At 34.9% G+C, this 21,450-nt stretch overlaps 1 protein-coding gene across 2 annotated transcripts in view; it reads left to right on the forward strand.

Moving 5' to 3' along the window:
* LOC129946199 (netrin-B) overlaps positions 1-21,450 on the forward strand; it is a 158,262-nt gene that overhangs the window by 88,432 nt on the left and 48,380 nt on the right. For both annotated transcript variants that reach the window (XM_056056292.1, XM_056056293.1), the window contains exon 2: positions 15,370-15,558. In XM_056056292.1, the coding sequence (XP_055912267.1) occupies positions 15,370-15,558 (189 nt within the window). The remainder of the gene's footprint in view (positions 1-15,369; positions 15,559-21,450) is intronic.

Genomic DNA, 21,450 nt, shown 5'->3' on the forward strand with positions numbered 1-21,450 from the left:
GTCATTGTTTATTTCAACCCTTAAACTGAATGTTGACTACATTGTGGGAGTACTATACATGTGGCGGAGCCGAGCTAGGCTACCGAGAAAGATAATGGAGTATGCGATTCAAACAAAAAAGGTGGTTGTAAAAGATTGGAAAAAAAAGCTCGCTCATCATTGGAAAGGCAAAATTATTCAAAGTGAGTGCTTAATCTCAGCAACATGCCTGATCAGAATAAACTTTAGGCCCCATCGTAACGAGGTTATCGATCTTTGCACCCTCTGTAATCTTCATGAGAGAGAGGATGTATTACACTTCGTAGGTGCTTGTCCAAATAAGGCGTGCTCACTTTGAAAAAAGCTTTCTGCAAGTTAAAGAGATTGTGGACTATCTGAATAGTGCAAACTGGATGTGTCTTAACGAATTCTACAAAGAAGCGAAAAAATACAGAGCCCGAATAATCGATGAACATTTTTGATTCAAACCAATAACAGGCATACTATTCCCTTTACCGAATAAATTATTGTTTTGTTTTGACTAATATAAAAATCCTTTAAAAATGTTCTTAATTATATTGAAAATCCTCTCAAATTTTGTTCTAGTTTCGATTAAATTCATTGGAATTCAATAAACTTACGTAAAATATTTCGATTTAACTAATCTATAAGCTCTTATTCCATTACAATTTGTTTCTTAAAACCATTTGAAATGAAAATTTAAAATAATAATAATAATTATTATGTTTCAATGTTTTAAATTTCTTAATTACAAAATATAAATAATAATGCCCCTCAGGCAGACGACTGTCCATGTCATGTCTTTAACATTTATTCAGAAGTTATAACTATGTAAACTTAAAAATAATTGTAAAAACAGAATAAAGAATATCTATATCTATCTATCTACACTACTGGTCAAAAGTTTGAGACCACCTCTGAAATTTGAGAAATATCGAGTTTTAACCCCTAACTGAAGTTTTTGGAAAAAAGTTAATATGTGAAAAAAGTGAAGAGCATGTCTAGTTGCAAATGATAGAAAAATATAAAATAGTTTTGCACTAAACATAAATTATTTATTTTAAAAACCAATAAAAGCTCTAAATTGAGTTTTCATCAAAAATCCTCCATTCAATATTTTTTTTTACAATTCTGGGAAATCTTCTTACAAGGTTTTCTATTTTTTCTTGTGGAATATTATTCGCCGATTAATAGGAGTTCAGATACCAAAACGTGGTCTTCTAATATTGTGTTATAGACTTCTTTATCCATTCTTCCGATCACTCGTGTTAGATCTCCTATACTCCATCGAAGGAAAAACATCCCCACACCATTACTGAACCGCCTTCATGCTTTACAGTTAAGACCAAACAGTCTGGTAGTATCTCCTGTTCACTCTGCGATTTGAACCAAATATATCAAACTTGGACTCATCGCTCCATAAGACTCTGTTGAAGTCTTCATCTGTCCAATCCTTATGAGTTATGGCCCATTGATCTTGTTTTGGGGTCGTAGAAGTGCTTTTCGCACTGCAAACGCACCCAAAAAGTCCAGAATGCCTTAACCTTCATTGTATCGTTGGTTATTTCCGGATTTCATTGATCTCGGCTACTTCTGTTTTCTTCCTAGAACGCTTGTTTATGGTGATGATATGCAGATCTTCGGTTTTCGTCGTAACTCTAGGTCGTCCTGACCTCGGTTTATCCTTAAAACCACCGGTACTAGAGTAACGCTGTATGGTCCTTTAAACTGCTCCTTTGGATATTTTTAGTTTTGTGGCGATTTTCCTTTGCGAATAGCCTTCTTCAATAAGGGTCATAATCGCAGATCGAGTTTCAATAGTTAATTCCTTAACTTTTCCCATAATGCGCACTTTGTTTACTAGAAAAGATCACAGTCTCAAATAAATTTAAATTGGATCAAACCGAGCATTATATACAAAATCCTGAATATGTAGGTATTCAAATTTTACATTTTTTTACCCTTTAATATTACCCCAGTCATAAAAAAATTCCAAATTAAATGTAAAAAGTCATAAAACTAAAAACTATGGGGAATCCAAATAGAAGCCAAAAACCCAATACTGGTTTTTCTTACCTTTTTTCACAAATTTCCTCATAATTTACAGAAAAGTATTAATATCTGGGGTTTTTTCACTTGCACCTTTTATGAATGGTCTAAGTTAACAATGCATGTAAAAAAATCCTATATTCATTCATAAACCCAAGCGCCAGGTACAAATACTTTTAACCGGTAGTGTAGTATAAAACTTTTTTTAGTTTTCTACATTTTTATCACACTTTTCGTGGCATTTTTATATCTATATGAAACTATCTACTTTTTTAAAAATTTCCAATTCATTTGTAATGTTTTTCATTCGATCTGGGAAACAGAAACATGTCAGAATATTTCGCCAGCGCCCAGCCAGAACATTTAAAAACAATTCAGAAACTTTTTTACAGTAGTTGACAAATCCTGCAAGAAAAGTGCTTTTTTCCAAATAAGCCGTTCGGATTCACAGCTACTAAACTTATTTTGTTTACTTTAATTGATTGACAATTAGCCATGATCCCGATCTTGGAACACATGCTTTTTATACGATTGTATAGTTTTGGAAACAAATTTCAAAACACAAAATAATCCTGGTTGATTCTTAGGCCAATAGTGATTACAACAACATCGAATTCGGGCCAGTAATTCTTCATTAGACTTTTTTCTCCAATACAACCATTTAGTAAGCACACAATTCTCAGGTGCATATAGACATTCCTATACAGAAGTAGCTTAGAAAGTATAATGGTTAAGTTATGAATTTTGTACTATTTTGTCAAACATGCATAAAGAAGTTAACCTCTTAACAAACATTTAAACAGCTACATTTTATTGGTGATTTATCAGCTGTTTTAGAAACACATCTACAAGAGATCGAATCAAAAACTGTTGGCATGTTAAAATATCTATCCGGATATGACAATAAAAAAAAGCTGAATGTACAACAAAGTCCAAGTGTCAAGTAGTGTCTAGATCGTTGCGTCTGTCTATCCAATTCACAGCTTCACATTTAAGTACGATGCAAATAAGCTCTTAATAGAAAAACCTAAGAATAAACAAAGGGCAGTCTTGTCACTCACCTTTGCATTTTATTCATTCTTAAGATAAAGTTTATAGTTTTCATTTCCCGTTTGTTTGTTTGTAAAAAAAACATAAACAAGAATTCCAGTTCCATGTATAGAAATGATAAAACAAACACTCAAATCCTATATAGTCTTAAATCTTTCGCTAACCTTCTAACGATAACAAGTATTTAATTAGGAACGCACTCTATCATAATGTATACCTAACTTAAGTGGCAAGTGGTGCTATAATATAAGCTGATTTTTGCATTATTATTAGATATACATGCAATGCATAACTCAAACACTAGACTTTGCTGCGTGCATACTGCATGCATGCATATTGCATAGGCATATACAGAAGTCACCAGACGACAGTTTTCTTCACGTTGTCATGTCACCTGCACTCGTTCTTCATCACACCACACCACCAACAGTGTTGCGCGTATCTAATCACCATTAGAGCCACTTTATTAGCCTCACAAAGTTTATTTGCAAACATCGCTCGTTTTACTCCAACGAGCATGAATAGCAATCTACTGAGCATTGCTGCACGCTGCATGCTGCTGTTGCTGCTACTACTGCCCCACCTGCTGATGCTGTTATGCTAATTCCATGTCAAATGCATCACGCTGCGACACTTCTTGTGCGTGTGGCGTTTTCCAGTTGACATTTATACACGTTAAATTAAATGCCTTCGTATACCTCTGCCGTAAAGTCAACTAATAAACTGATTTACAACATGATTGTGGTAACATAAATTGAGTTATACTTTTTTTAAGAAATCCTTTTATCATCAAACAAACAAAAAAATCAAACACCAAAATTATCATTTTGATGCATCCGCAAGTAGGTACCTACCCTTATGTCTCCATCTTTTTTGTAGTTCAAAATTTCGCCACGTCGCGTCGGTCGTGTCACTCGTTGCTTCAAAAATGCCCCAAAAAGTCATAAAATGTGTCATAAAAAAAACTCCCATAAAACTTTGTGGTGAGTCTTGGTTGGATAACATTAACTCACAGATGAACCGCTAACTGCCTTCAGCAATTTTGCACGTGTTAAACTCATTTGCATATAGAACTTAAACTTAAGTTTTCAATGAAAACATCAAAAAAAAAATAAAAGCAAAAACTGAAAATTAATAACGTATGTAGTACGAAAAGGAGTTTTGAATGAGTGCCTAGCACCTTTAGCTATAGCTATTGAGTTTAAGTTTCGACACCAAAAGCATTTACTCTCTTTTTAACAAGGCATTATATTTTATGGATATGAATAAATTTTGCAGTTTTTTTTTGTTTTGAAAGGTTGAAAAAGCCGTGTGTTGAATAATTTGTCTTAATTCTGACACGTACATTTTTATAGTTTTGATATTTTTATGCTGATTTTTTATTAATTGGTGCGGAATAAAATTAATAAATTTAGTAACACAACGGCTCTTAAAAAAGGAAATAAATTGCTGCTATTAGGGAAGAATAATGTGGAAATATAAATGTTAAATCAAATCGAATGGTTTATGCAATGCACTATAATGTGGTCAATGGTCAATACCAGTGCTTTTTTTGGAAAAGTCATACGTACTACATTTAGAACGTATGCGATAAACTGAATCGCAATCCTGCTGTGGATAGAGATTTAACTTTTATTCGAGTATCGGAAGCCGTTTTCAAGTCTCTAATTTTAAGACGTTTTTAACTTTGATACTCGTCAAATCCCTCAAGTTGAACTCTGATATTTCGATATAACTACTTTTTACTTTATTTTAACTAATTTTTTGCTAATTCAATAATTTTAACGTTTTTAGAAATAAGTATATCTTTATGTTAATAAAGCTGCGAAGATGATTTGTTTGTTTGAACGTTCTAATGTCTGAAACTACGGGCCTGATTCAAACAATTCTTTGAGTTTTAAATAGCTTATTTATTTAGGAAAGTTATAGGCTATACAACATCACGCTATGCCAAAGGAGAACCAATTAAGAATCACTATAACCTTTTTTATTAAAACCAAATTTATTCTAAAATGAGGCATGCAATTATGCATTTTGTTTCGTGAAAATAGAAATAATTTTTAAATCTATCTAAAAGTACAGTTTTTCTAACATGGGGCATTTTTTCTAATATTTTAATATCTTTTTATAAAAAAAAAATTGTTTTGTATTTTTTATTAGTTTTATTTCAGAAAATTGTTTGTTAAACCTATCATCTTTTTCTTACAGTTTCACCTTAACATCATTCAAATCCAAAGAATTCTATAAGACTTAATCTTATTGTTTATCTTAAACTACGTTTGATTCTTAAATATGTGCCTTGAATCCAAAATCTTGCTATAAGTTTTATCGTAGGAGTTCTTTTTCAAATAAATTATGTGGTGCAACATTCCGATGAGAACTAGGGCCTTGTGTTTTACAACTCTCAACCATTCTTGTTGTTAGGGAAGGGGGAAGAGGGAAAATACATTTTTAAGCCCATACCGAACTGCTTATTAGAGAATGCACTTTCCATGACAAGAACTACTCTTGGAACATTTCTTAATTTCTTACAAGAGGCAGTACCCGTGAAAAAAAACTTAATGGAAAAGGCAGGGATTGCACCTAAGTATGCTCTTAAATCAGAGTTGATTGATATCAATCAAAATAAATAAAAGTCCGTTCGTCTGAATCAAATTTCACTTGTCTAAAATCAAATCAGAAAGTTAACATTCTTAGTCCGTAACCAAAAATGTTTTATGGCACAAAAAGATTTTTGCGCAACTATTCTGGAACAAATTTGTGTTTTTCTAAAGTATTTAAATATTTAAATTCAGCTCTGTACTTCGGTAACCTCCTATTCGTGCGTACATCCTACTTTTTTTATAGGAAGTTATTGTTATGGGTCCGATTTGTCAAATTGAAAATTTTGACATTTCTCGACATTTCAAGGTCCCTAGAGTCGAAATAAAAGTTTTATAAAAAGATGTCTGTTCGTGCGTGTGTACGCAGTTCGTACGTCGGTACGTTCGAGACGTTTTTTTCGTCGTCTATAGCTCAAGAACTAGTTAAGATATCGACTTCAAATAAATGTTATTATACAGATAATAGTGCTGACAAAGGCAAAAGAGGGCTCTCAAGAAAATTGCGTGGGTGGTTTAAAAAAAGAGGCAATTTTAGGTTACTTACTTACTTAAGGTGGCGCTACAGTCCTGTGTGAACTAGGGCCTCACCCAACAAACTTCTCCATCTAGCTCGGTCCCTAGCTAGATGTCTCCAATTTCGCGCTCCAAGTTGGGTGAGGTCACCTTCCACTTGTGCGCGACACCTGATTCGCGGTCTTCCTCTACTGCGCTGTCCTGTAGGTGCGGATTCGAACACTTTCCGGGCCGGAGCATTGGTTTCCATGCGCTCTGCGTGACCCAGCCATATTAGTCGTTGGACTTTTATCCTTCTGGCTAAGCCTACGTCGCTGTACAGCCCGTACAGCTCGTCGTTCCATCTTCTCCTCCACGGGACCGTAGATCAAACAAAGAACTTTTCTATCGAACCGACCCAAAGTGTTTTCATCCGCTTTTGTCATAGTCCATGCTTCTGCACCGTATAGCAGGACGGGGATGATAAGGGTCTTATATAGCAACACTTTGGTCCCTCGAGAGAGGACTTTTTCACTCAATTGTTTCTTAGTCCAATGAAACAGCGGTTAGCAAGAGTTATTCTGCGTTTGATCTCAGCGCTGGTGTTGTTTTCTGCGTTTACAGCGGAGCCTAGGTAGGCGAAGTCCTTGACTACCTCAAAGTTAAGTCTGTCGATGGTGACGTTTTGACCAAAACGTGCGTCGGTGTTGTATTTCCTTTCTTGAGGATAGCATATACTTTGTATTGGCCTCATTAACCGTTAAACCCATTTTTGCCGACTCTGCCTCGATACTCATAAAAGCCCAATTGACATCACGCTGAGTTCTTCCGATTATGTCAATGTCATCAGCATATGCAAGTAATTGGACAGACTTTTGAAAGATAGTGCCTCTAGTGTTGACGTGTGAGCTCTGCACTATTCATTCAAGCACGATGTTAAACAAATCACATGACAGCGCATCACCTTGTCTGAAACCTTTTTTGACATCGAAAGGTTCTGTTAAGTTGTTTCCAACCTTTATGGAGCAGCGTGAATTCTCCATGGTCATCCTGCACAAACAGACGAGTTTGGCAGGACATCGAAAGGTTCTGTTAAGTTGTTTCCAACCTTTATGGAGCAGCGTGAATTCTCCATGGTCATCCTGCACAAACGGACGAGTTTGGCAGGGATGTCAAAACTAGACACGGCTGTATACAGTTCGTCCCTGTAGATGCTGTCATATGCGGCCTTGAAATCGATGAAAAGATGGTGGGTGTCGATTTGGTGTTCTTGGGTTTTTCCGTAATGTGAATATTTGATCAACTGTGGACTTTCCTGCTCTAAAACCACACTGATAAGGACCTATCAGGTTGTTGACGATGGGCTTTAGACGTTCACATATTACGGCAGAGAAGATTTTACAGGCGATGTTAAGTAGACTTATTCCTCTATAGTTGGTGCATTTTAGAGGGTCTCCTTTTTTCAGGATCGGGTAAACAATACTGAGGTTCCATTCATCGGGCATGCTTTCTTCTGACCATATCTTACAGATAAGTTGATGCATGCTCCTAACCAACTTATCTCCAGCTATGCTTTAAAGAGCTCGGCATTCAAGCCATCCGCTCCAGCGGCTTTTTTAGACTTCTACTTAGATATGGCAATCCTTACTTCGTCTAAGTCAGGAGGACGGGATTGTTGGCTTTCGTCGTCTATTCGTTCTAGGGCCCCCGCTAATTCTTCGGCCGCACGTGGTGTGTTAAGGGACCTAACATTCTACGTACATATCCGAAGTTCGTTGTCCTTTATTCGTTTGCGTTGGTTGTCAACAGTAAATCCGTCCGTATCCGAGGCTTGTTGGTGCTTCGCAACTTTGAAAGCTTTTACGTGGCCAGGAAGTCACCCCGACGCCCAACCCCCAACCTGGAGGGCCAGATCCTAAGTATAACTCCAAGGATGGGGAGCCGGATAAAACCGCTCCTTACAGGCCTGGGCTCCGAATAAGTCCAAGAAGAACTATAAGGTGTTCACTAAGTAGTTCAACCTTACTGGAACTGTAGACGCCACCGTTGATTCCATCTCGGGAATTCCTCCGCTGCCGTCTGGATAAGGAGAGGTGCCTTAGTGGAAACACCTCTCCCCACCTCTCTCGTTTGCTGCCCCCAACAACTTTCCACTGGGGTTGGAACCCAATCTCCAGTTGAGGTACTAGGCACCCGATGTTCACCACGGGGAGGTGAGAGTAGGAGTTGATAGACAGAGGTTGGTTTTAAGAAAAACCTGTGGACGCTTGTGTCCTCTTGAATGCACATGTCTATCATTTGAACATCTTAGGTTAACCTTTAATATCTCACGAACCAAAACCGCTAAAGACTTGAATTAAATTGAATATAATATATTGTAACGTAATACCAAACAAGTATTTTTTTTGAAAAAAATCCAATTAAAGGTTATAAATCAAAAAAAAAACTGAAAAAAAAATTTGCTCACCTCGAAAACTTTATGAACAAAAAATGATTTCATCTTCAAAACAATTTTGTGCAACAAAAATAACATTTTTAACATCTTATTAAGTTTTGAGAAAAATTGAATAGACAGTTATTTTATAAAAAAATAAATCTAAAATAAACATTACTCAAATTTGGTAAAAACTGAATTTCGACTTAAATATATATGATTTATTCGTACGTCTAATTATTTCTTATTTAAAACATTTTTTTTGAACATTCTGTACATTTTTTGAAAAATCGAATTGAAAGTTTTTTAACAAAAAATAAAAAGCTAACAAAAATTTTTCTAAAAATTCGTAAAAAAACGATTTTCGACTCAAATGTCTTTTCAAAAATTAAAAATACGGGTTTAAAACTTATCTTATCTCACATAAAATATTGTTTTCGAAATTCAGTTTTTTATAAAAATCCCACAGTCTGTTTTTTCATAAAAAAAAATAAAGTCTACAAAAAACAGTACGAACATTTGGTAAAAATAGAAGGTATTGACTTTCACTCATCCAATTTGTATTTATTTATATAAAAAAAAAAGTTTTAAGAAATGCTACTAAAATTGGTAAAAATTGGCTAACGATTAAAAAATCTCGTTTGCAAAAATAGATTTTGAAATTAAATTATTTCCTCATATCCAAAATGTTGTTATTAATTTTGAAACTTTTTAGAATAATTCAATTGACAACTTTTTTAACAAAACACAAAACCTTACAAACTTTTTAAGCAAGACAAATCGACAGACGGGATGGGGAGATATCAGTGTGGGTCGCATTCCAGTCTCTTTTCTTCCTTGAAGTCTTGGGACTTAATATAGATTATAACTAGGGGCTTCTTCTTATACCACAAAAAATTATCCAAAAGACTGCTAACCCTCTACCATTCCACTTGTTAACACTTAGTCTATTTAGGGTTAAAACATTACTATCATTGGGGGAGTCATTTTCGAACCTTGATATTGTTTATTGGGATACAATTGTTACTCTGTAGAGTCGAATATTAAGCCTTAATCTATTCAAGTGATTAATACTTTGTTTAACCTGGTCCTGATCCCTGTTGCATATAATGAACAACATTATTCTATGCCCCAACAATTACTAAAACTATGACTTTTGACCAACGACATTTTTGTTTCTTAGGTTTCGGAAATAATAACCGATATCTTATTTATAAGTACTTCGATGATGAACAAATTATTCATGTACAACAGGGAATTATATCTTATTGCTATTCTTTACTTCTGCTGACTTCTTGAGCTTAAAAGCTTATAAGTAGCAGATTATTAGTAATAAAAAATACAAAGAAGGTGCATGAACAATATTCTCCCTACCTTCAGCATATACAAAAGACACGTATTGATTTTAGCACATGCTTTTACATTAAGGTGTGTTTCTTCTTTGTATTATAAACTTTTTTTTGATTTATTATGATTATTTCATTAAAAATCATAAGCTCTTATCATGAAAAAAGGGATAAATGAATTAATTGGCGCCCAACGTGGGGTTATCTGTTTATGTAACCATTAAACAAGTTATGTAGCTATACTATAATTATTTAATCACAGTAAGCATTTGAGAAAACATCATCTTCATAACTCGATCTCTACCACGCATCACTATTTGACTTAAATTTATAACCCAAAACACCCAAACACTCTTTAAAACCCATTGTTTTCTATCACACCAAATGATCTACCTTCTGTTATGGCCTACCTGTAAGTTTTCACAAACACTCTAATCAATGACTTGACACACTCATTATAGTTTTTTTCTTTTTATCAAATACCGAACATTAATAGCATCAGTTCTTAATTATTTTCATGCCGCAGTCAATTCGAAAGACAAAGGTCTGCAAATTACACCGAAAGCCAACAAAGCATCCGAGCATCGACAGAAAATGAAGCATTCGAAATGATTTATAAATGTCATTTTGGTGGTCGTTGATTTTACGTCTTGTTGTTTTATGTTTTGGTGGAAAAAGTGTTTTTTTTTTTTATGACAGCTCACTCGGGCTTTAAGATTGTGTTGGCTGATTAAATATTCATGAATTTCTAAACAGTAATTAAGTTATTTGAAAATCTCAGCCCTGTCACTTGAAATTGGACTTGCTAAAGTATTCATCGGGATAATTAAAAAGAGACCCATAATAAAATGAGATTTTAATTTATTATGAGAGTGTCTGCATTCTGAGGAGGGACAAGGGAATTGAATTAATTATTATTTTAATTCACTTCATTGCTTTGATAATACTGTACTCTTATTCTATGTTATAGTGATATTTTGTAATCATTAAATTAAAGCGCAGTTTTGTATCTATTTCTGTACAAAAATGTGTAAATAGAAAAGGGGGTTTGTAGACTCTTCCCAACAGATTGTTTATGTTTTGATAATAAAACAAAATCTGCAAACAATTTGTTGGTTTTATTAAAAGAACAAAAATTAATTGAACAAAATCTTTTTCATCTTTTGAATAAACATTGGACGTTTGTCTGAAATGGCTTCAAGGTTGGTACGGATGGCTTTAGTGTTGTGGGATTCAAGGTCTGTTTAGAATAGAAAGTATTGAACCGCAGCAGTAGCAATGTCAACATATGGTATACCCATTCGAGTACCTCTACTTATGACAAAAATATAAAAATGTACAATAAATAAAGATGAATGATAAAAACGCTATAAGATTTCTTGAATAAACAAATTGTCCCGCCCAAAAACTAAACAGTCTCCAAAAAAAAGTATATGTACCTCCATGAAGCTTTTTCACTGTCTTAAATTGAAAATATATAGATTGTATATCTACACTTAAGGCTATTAGAGCAAAGACAATAATTTACGAGTATCTATATGTTTATTTAAGACAGATCTTAGGAAAAGTACTTATTTAAGGGTATAAAATAATTAAGTTAAGTACGTTAAATACAATTTAAAATGGAATCGTAACATATTCTGTTACGTGTGGGTAATCTTTACATTGAAAATATGGAAATTGAACTTTTGGAATTTTAAAGAGTAGGTGCAGTTATTAAATTGACATTGCGACAGTTTTTATATCGTTGTATGGGGTAATGTAACTCAAGTAATGAAGTTTCTATATTAAAAAAAAAACAATGAGGTAATTCATGCGTTGAGAAGCTGGTAGTTCAAACTGTGGATGCCAATTTACTTTGGAATTTGAAGGGAATTGATTTGACCTTCTTTAAAAAGTTAAATTGGTGTCAAGAAATGCTCTTAACGTGAATTACAATGAAATCTTTTGGTTTTAACATTTGTTTAGATATTCGAAACTTCCAAGCTTAATTTATTATTTTGATTTTTTTCCTCTCTAAATTTGTAAATATGCAAACTAAACTACATAAACTGTAAAAGGAAATTGAAATACTTGTTTAATTCAATCTTCAAAACCTACAAAAATAATATAGGTATCAAACTAGTGAATGAACAATTATCGAAGGAAGTCTTACCCTACTTGATAGATACATTTTCAGTAAATGTGTCTTGAGCTACCTAAGTCGTACATTCTATGTGTTTCTCTGTTCTGACAAATCGACTTTAGCTTCCAAAATATTATAGTTTAGAAAATTAACTAGGCTATTGTTTAATATTTTATAAAAATCTTTTAATACTGTCGAATTTTTAATAAGCTATTGACATTTAAAACTATTAAAAGGTATTTTAATGATAATTTATCGAACTATTTTCTTTGATAAAAACTGAAAATTTGACTTTTGAGGGGTCATCTAGTGGATTCTTTTTGAATCGTCGATTATTTTGACACTTACTTGTGTTTTCCGCTCGAAGTCTTGACAGAAATTCAGAATCATACTTTCGGATAACTTTGGAAAAGAATGAAAACTGAGCCATCACTACGTTTTATTTATTTATTTATTGAATTCGTTAAACAAACTAACGTTAGAACTTAAGACCAATATTACATTTTTTCTTAGATTTATAGATTTACAGTGCTTTAAGGAATTTGCAAAAAAAAAAGATAAACTGAAGGGTTAAAAAAAATTACTTTAAATGTTTTACTTTTTAAATCATCGCGGAATATACCAAAAAGTAATACTTGTTGTAAACTTAAATCAATTGGTTGAGGGGACTGTTTTTATCATAGTTCCATCTGCTTGATATAGGAGGTAAAGGAACTTGTCTTCTTATACTTGAACGGCTATAAATTAAGTTTAATTGTTTCAAAATTTATGGTGATATGACTGACCCATTGATTAATTTTATAATAAAGCACAGCTGAATGTACTCTCTGTGTTTAGAAAGCGATGGAAGATTTATGAGCGTAAGCCTATGATTGGTGGAAGTTCGAGCCTATTGGACCATGGGAAGAAACAGAGTCAGAAACGCATGAATCTTCTTTGTTCTTCTTCTAAAGGGGAGCCTATATTATGCAGCCATATTCCAATATTGGTCTTAAAAATGTTATGTAAAGAAGTGATCATGTGAATGAATCATGTGAAAACCCTTTTATAAATCCAGGAGTCTCATTAGCTTTTTTAATGATATAGTAAAAGTTTAGTAGAGAGTTTAGTCAAATAAAAAGAGTCTACACATTGATTTACATTTTTCTACGTTCAGTAAAAGCTTGTTCATAAAATACCGTTCGTGAAAACTATTTAGATCATCTTGTACGAGTAAACAGTCGTCAAGTAAGTCAATACGTTTGAAAATTTGTATATCATCATCGTAAATTAAAACAGATGGGTGTTTTATAATAGAAGGTAAGTCGTTAACGTACGAAATAAACAGTTAAGGTCCTAAGTGGCTACCTTGTGGTACGCCAGAGTTGGTATAAAAATATGATGACCGCTCATCAAAAACTACGCTGTATGATCTATTATATAAGTACAACGAAACCCAACTAACAAATTTATCGTTAAAGCCTTGGGATTTAAGTTTGGAAGTTAATGTTTTATCTCATAATTTATCAAAGGCCTTACTGAAGTTTATGCAAACAACTGAACTGAAATGAAAATGAAATTACAAAAGTAAGCTTCGTTGCTAAATAAAATCCATTTGGTATCACCGAACAACTTTTAATTTTTTGGGATCAATTACGAACTGTTGTTCAGGCGTCAATTTTTTTAATATTCAATTGCCAACCCAAAGCAATAATAAATCACGTAACAACTGGCAAAATAGACATCGTTAAAAATAGTTTTGCCAACATAAAGTTCTATCATTATCATCATTATCGGCTCGACAACCAGAATTCGGTCCTGGCCTCATACAAAAAGTCTGCATTTATTCTGATCACGATCCGACTCCATCCAGTTGCTTAGCCCAAGCCTTCGGGCGTCCTGGTCTACGCCGTCTATCCAGCACAAGCATGTTCTGGATGCATGTCGTCGACCATAAAATGAACTAGAAATTACTTTCCGAGCTAGTTCCTCTTCGCTCATATGAGCTAGATGTCCAGCCCACACGATTATACCGGGCTTAATTTTTGTCACAATATCAGCTTCCAAGTAGATTGCATACAGTTCTTGATTGTAGAGTGTCCGGAATCACCCTTCCTCAAATAAAGGACCAACAATTCGATGCAAGACCTTCCTCTCGAAAGCGCGTAAGAGGTCCGACTGCCTTTTTACTAAGTAGCCAGGTTTCGTATCCATATGTGAATACTGCAGAACCATCGCCCGAGTATTTCTTCTTCTATATTGTTATCGGCTGCTACTTTTGACCCGAGGTACATGTTTGAAGGATTGCATTTTTTCAAATTCATGCTTGGCTTCCTTGTTTGTTTGAACAATTGATCTTCTTGCAATCGACGTCACCTTGTACTTTGTTTTCCTTTAACTAATGTGCAATCCCAGTGCCGACTACTCGATCTGGGTGGAGGAATCGAGTACAGCTGGACCTGGTGATGATGGCCACTTTAGTTGAATGCCAAATCATCCAGTTGTCGGAGTCAATTGTAGATGTTGATTGGTCTGGATAGCAATCCGTCCATTTTAACTTGGATTAAAATCGTGTCAATTTAATTGCTAAATTCTCTCATGCTTACCTGGCTATGCAATCGATGGCAGCCTTTAAGTCTATAAAAAAATATGTAAAAATCTGATCGGTTGTTAATTTGCCTGTGATAAAGCCATGGTATGGGGCTAACGATCTTGTAGGACAGAGTAGAGTATTTTATATGCAGTACTGAACAACGTGATACCTCTATGGTTGTTACATGTTGTGATATCTCCTTTCAAGTGTATAGAACATAAATACCTTTTGCCAGTCTTCTAGCATTTCTTCGTGTTCCCTTACTATAATTTCATGTACTACTTAATTAAAAGTTCTATACGTCTGAAAAAAACATCAACTTAACTCGACTACTAAAACTTAAAGGTTGCTTAAGTTTGAGCTTATTTAGTAGACCATAATTATATTTTTTAACAAAATTAAAAGTTTAATTATTACATTGATACAAAATGGCAGTAAATGACTCTTAGATACCGATCTTCAATATACGCTACATTATTTTTCTAAAGTTCGACTCTTCAACAAAGATTCAGGCACTGGTTGTTTCTGCTTGTATAGTTTTAATCTGTTTCAAAATCTTTTTATTACAGATATAAAAATGTATTAGTTTTATCACATATTCAAATCAAAACTTTCTTTCTTTCATTAATTTGTAAAAATGTTTGCCTCAAAAATAGCTTTTGTTAATAAATCCAATATTTGTCTTCTTTAATTTTTAGTGTGCAACTGTTATGGACACGCCCGACAATGTCGATTCAATATGGAACTATTCAAGCTATCTGGACGAGTTTCCGGTGGAGTATGTCTAAATTGTCGCCACTCAACTACAGGCCGGCATTGTCATTATTGCAAAGAAGGTTACTACCGTGATCCAACTAAACCTCTTAACCACCGTAAAGTTTGCAAACGTAAGTATACATTTCTTTAACTTTGATTTGTTGTTAAAATGAAAGTAGTATTACATTAAAAACAAAAAACTACACATTACTGCTAAGTTACGTGTTAAGGTAGTAGGTATGTAAATTTCTTCTTTTTTTTTAATTCTTTTTAATTCCATTTTATACTCGTATCAGTCAACAGAAAACGAACATGACTCCTTTCTGTGATTTGAAGTATTGAGTTTACGACCAGACTTTTTATTTACATGCGAATTAAATTTTCACTTCATTTGGATCGCATGCATTCGATATGCATATATATATAGATATATGTTGCTATGTCGTATGTATATTTTTTACATTTATTGCAAATAATTGCCTGACATTGGTATTTGCACTCGATACATGTTTGCAATTTTTTCAACTTTATTTTTTTAGTTTTTTGAGCTCGTTGAACACGAATGGTGTTAATTAGAAAACATATTCATTGCATTCCTTAGATACTTCAACTTCACCCACTTAAATGCATTTATTGGTTATATAGTGCATAATACTTTATATTCTAGAGATTATGTTGAATAGTGGTGGAGGGCTCTCACGGAGGTGGGTGTGTGGCTTACACGTGGTTTTAAATTTTAATTAATTTTAGAGCGAATATTGAAGAGTTCATTATGAAAAAAAAGGTCAAACCTTTTTTAAATGGTAATAATTAGCCAAAAATAAACAAATTCGGAGACGAAACCTACACCACCCTTTGAGAATAAAGTTCTTTTTTAATGTAGAAACTGAGTATTACTTGAATTGCTACCTCCGGAGATTTCTAGGAAATTTCACCTTTTAGAGCTGGCTTTGTTGTTGATACTCAAACAAGTGTTTTCTAGGACCTGCTACTAGTTGCAATTAAAGTCAAATATTCCTACGTATTTCCGGTTCCGTTTTTGTGCTGTACAGTGTTTATGAGTTTATGATTTCGACAGAATTATTATACATTAATATGAACTGAACTTGCTGGAATTGTACATAGCTATCAGCCCACAGAGTATTACTAATTTCTCATGAAATTTCGTAGTTTCATTCGTGAATTAAGTGTAATTTAATATTTTTGCTCTAACTGTTTGTTTACATATCCATCCCCAAGAGCTAAATTATTTTATTACAACCTATACACATTACAAAATGTTCTTTTATAACATACGTAAGCAAAAAAAATTGCAAACGAATCCGATAATTTCCAGGAAGCTTATACTCGAACACTACGAGTACACAAATAACAAAGCTTAAATAAATATTCTTTTGAAAATAATTGGAAAACATTTAAAATTTAGTTATAAAACTCTAACTTATAGCTTTCACAGAAATATCCAAATGAAAATAGAAATGTGTAGGTAAACTTATACACATGTAGGTGTAAGAGAATAAAAAAGTTCTATACCTACATAAAATTGTTTAACTTAGATTGTTCTTGTGTAAACAAAATAAAAATGGCAAATTTATTTATGAAATCAGAAATTGTATTCATAGCGTTCCAAATATACAAATACAAAGTACATATAAGAGGGAATTGTATATTTCTTTGAGAATATATAAATACGTTTGTTTGATGAAATCACACCCTTAGTCATTTTTCTTTCAAATATTGCACAGAAAAGTCACCACTTACAAAATGGGATTTGTTAAAGAAGTTTATTTCCCTGTTTATACGCGGAATAATAGTTCAAGTTGAAGTTGAATTGATTTTTCGCACTGTTCTTTATATTAGTTGAGTTGAGTTCAATTGAATTGCACAAATGTTAAAATTAAAGTTGAGCTGAGAGCTTGGAAGACCCCAATTTTATAAAACAAAAAAAAGACTATTTATGAAATTGTTTCGGTAACTCGAGTATTTGAAACACAAATTTCAACTCAAACTAAATTTTTTTAGAGCTCCTAACTCTGAGTATTCCAAGCATATTTAACACTCTTTGAACGAAGCCCTTCTTTTTGAAACTAAGTTGTCATAAATTGACATTTGTTATATCTGACAAACTAAATTCTTTAACATTGTAGCCAAACTACAATTATGCGTGTCTTTCTTTCTTTTGTTAAATTTATAACATAAACAAAGGAAATTAATCAAGAAAATTTAAGTAAACTTAATATCTAAACCATACAACCACGCATTAGGTCGGTCATGTTTTTGAGAGGCTTCTTACTGACTTTACGATATGATGTGGCATAAAGCAAAACGTAATGTAGCTTTAAACATCGGGTGTTGAGAAGAAAGTTTATATAAGTTTATTTAAATTTGTTTGATATTTCTTGTGTTTTTCTTACAAATTTAACACAAACGAGGAAAAACACTGTTGCTACACATACAGATTTTGCAAAATAAAACAATCAAAATTCCCACAACAATACAGTTGTCAGCCGACAAAACGCAACAAAATAGAAAATAGATCCATTCTTACCATATTTACGATCTAAAGCGAGCACATAAATTGAGGTAACAATTCAGATTGCCTCATGAATCTTTTGAATTATTTTTATTCAAAATATCAATGAACTCAGCGGTTGTGGCTTCGCTATAAGTAAAATTTCTTCTCAACCTCCTAGGTTTAAAGCTTTGCAATTTCTTATAGGCCGTAAAGTCGGTAAAAAGCCTGTCAAAATCCGGGCTGAACTTATACGTCCTTGTGGTTAAGCCATTAAATTGTAGCTTTTTTTTTTTGTTTTTAATGAAAACATAAAATATTTAACATCTAATTTTTCTTAAGTTTAGTTGATTTTATTTATACGAGTACATAGTTCCAACCCCAGTGGAAAGTTGTTGGGGGCAGCAAACGAGAGAGGGGGGGAGAGGTGTTGTGAGGTGAGGTTGAACTACTTACTGAACACCTCATAGGGCTTCTTCGACATATCCGGCTCCCCTTCCTTGGAGTTATACTAAGGATCTGGCCCCTAGGTTGGGGATTGTGCCGTCGGGGTGACTTCCTGCGAAGCACCAACAAGCCTCGGATACGGACGGATTCACTGTTGACAACCCACGCAAACGAAATAAGGACAACGAACTTCGGATATGTACGTGGAATGTTAGGTCCTTTAACAGGCCACGTACAGCCAAACAATTATCGGACGCCCTAAACTGCTGCAAGGCAGATATTACAGCCATCCAAGAAGTGCGATGGGATGGACCGGGCAAACGCAAACTAAAAGACTGCGATATCTACTAAGGCGACTGCTACCGAGAACAAAGACAGCGTCTATTTGGGTGTGGATTTGTTGTTGGAACTAGGCTCAGGCAAAAAGTCTTGAGTTTCAACAGTGTGAGCGAGCGCATCACGACAATCCGCATCATGGCTAAATTCGCCAACATAACCCTAATATGCGCGCATGCCCCAACAGAGGAGAAAGATGAAGACACCAAAGACATATTCTTCGAGCTCTTGAACAAGACATATGAGCAGAGCCCTGGCTATGACATTAAAATTATCTTATTAGATTTTAATGACAAGCTAGGAAGAGAAGACATCTTTGGTGGCATTATCGGGAGGTACAGCCTGCACGACACCACCTCCGACAACGGATTCAGGCTGGTCCATTTCGCTGCGGGGCGAGACGTTCTGGTACGGATATCCTGATCCAAGCCAAAATAAGGAAGTACTGTGAGAAGATTCGACGTTAGACGGCTACAATCGCAAGAGGCTGCCATGGCCTTTTCCGATCGAGTCTGTAATAACCTCTTAAGGAGTCCTATGTTGCCTGAATTAAGCATTGAAAACCAGTGGCAACATTGCCTTGCAGCCATCAGAGATGCCGCCTCTGAGGTGTTATGTTTCACACGGCCACCACAGCGAAACCCCTGGTTTGACGACGAATGCCGGCAAGCGTACGCAGCAAAACAAGAGGCATACAAAACGGCGCTGCACAAAAGGACTAGAGCTGCTCGCGAGCTCTACGAGCAGAAGAGGAGAGAGGAACACCGGCTTCATAGATGGGAAAAAAGAGAGCATGAGAAGCTCGCGATCGAGGAGATAGAGGGATGTCTCAACAGAAATGAGGATCGTAAATTTTACCAAAAGGTAAAAAAGACCTCCCAAGGGTACCAGCCACGAACCGAAGCCAGTAAAAACGATCAGGGGAACATCGTAGTAGAACCGCAGTCCATGCTGAGAATATGGAAAGATCACTTCTCCAAATTATATAACGGCGATGACGAACCGAATTCCGCTGTAAGGGAGATAGAACCACTCAACCTCGGCGACGCAGATCAATAATTCCGCCTACCCGACCTTGACGAAGTGAAGATAGTTATGTCTAAACTTAAGTCAAACAAAGCTGCTGGAGCTGACGGCATCGCTTCCGAACTTTTTAAAGCAGCAGGCTATATGACTTAGTAGGGAGCATGCACCAACTCATCTGCAAAATATGGTCGGAAGAAAGCATGCCCGATGAGTGGAATCTCCGCATAGTGTGCCCGATACATAAGAAAGGAGACCCTCTAAACTGCGCCAACTACAGAGGCATCAGTCTCCTTGACATTGCGTATAAGATCCTCTCTGCCGTATTATGTATGTGAACGTCTGAAGCCATTCGTCAACAACCTGATTGGTCCTTATCAGTGTGGCTTCAGACCAGGAAAGTCCACTATCGACCAAATATTCACACTACAGCAGATCTTGGAAAAAACCCAGGAATTTCAAATCGATACTCACCATCTCCTTATCAATTTTAAAGCCGCGTATGACAGCATCTATAGGGAAGAGCTCTACCGAGCAATGTCTAGTTTTGGCATCCCTGTCAAACTTATCCGTTTGTGCAGAATGACGATGCAGAATGCACGCTGCTCTATCAAGGTCGGAAAAGATCTTACCAATGCATTTGGTGTCAAAAAGGGTTTTGGACAAGTCGATGCACTGTCATGCGACTTCTTTTTCAACATCGTTCTGGAAAGAATTGTGCAAAACTCAACCGTCAACACTTGAGGCACAATCTTCCAAAGGTCCATCCAATTACTCGGATACGCAGATGATATTGACATAATTGGAAGATCAAAGCGTGATGTCAGTGGAGCGTTTTTGAGCATTGCGACGGAAGCGAAGAAGATGGGTTTAGTGGTCAATGGGTTCAAGACCAAGTATATGCTGCCTTCAAAAAAGGACCCTGAACAACCACGTCTTGGACAAAACGTCACCATGCACAGCTATAACTTTGAAGTAGTTAAAGACTTTGTCTATCTAGGCACCGCTATTAATGCAGACAACGACACCAGCGCTGAAATCAAACGAAGAATAACTCTTGCAAATCGCTGCTTCTTTGGACTTAGAAGATGCTCTCTCGAGCATCCAAAATCACCATCTGTGAAACTGGAGACAGCTAGCTAGGGACCGAGCTGGCTGGAGACGCATGTTGGTTGAGGCCCAGGTCCGCCCTGGACTGTAGCGCCACCTTAAGTAAGTAAGTAAGTAACAGGTTTCCTCATTTTTCTCTTCACACGCTTGACATTCGTTGCGTTCAGTTTACATTGGGAAACCATCTCTAATGCAAACACAACTTTAAACTTCCGAACGCACTAAAAAATTCACAATTCAAACTGTGTTCAAAACTAAAAAATAAAAACACCAAATGAATAGAATAGCGACCAATTGAGTTTGTGTTTTAAATGAAGATTTAAAAAGTTTTGAAATGCAATTAAAACTATTAACAGTGCCCTTATTACAATGGTAAATAATATTATCTTATCTATCGAAATTAGTAGGTCCGTTCTGCAGATTAGGGTTTGTTTGATATTTTTTTTAAACTTATTGCGAAGCAACGTTTTCAAAAAAAGATAATTATAAGTACATTTTTTTTAAAGGATTGAATTGTTTATAAAAATTGTAACAAACAGGAAGTTGTTGTAAATCTGTCGTTAAGGTAAAATTAAAATTTAATTTAAAGTACAAA

The sequence above is a fragment of the Eupeodes corollae genome, chromosome 2 (genome assembly GCF_945859685.1).
Source record: "Eupeodes corollae chromosome 2, idEupCoro1.1, whole genome shotgun sequence".
In the NCBI taxonomy this organism is placed as follows: Eukaryota; Metazoa; Arthropoda; class Insecta; order Diptera; family Syrphidae; genus Eupeodes; species Eupeodes corollae.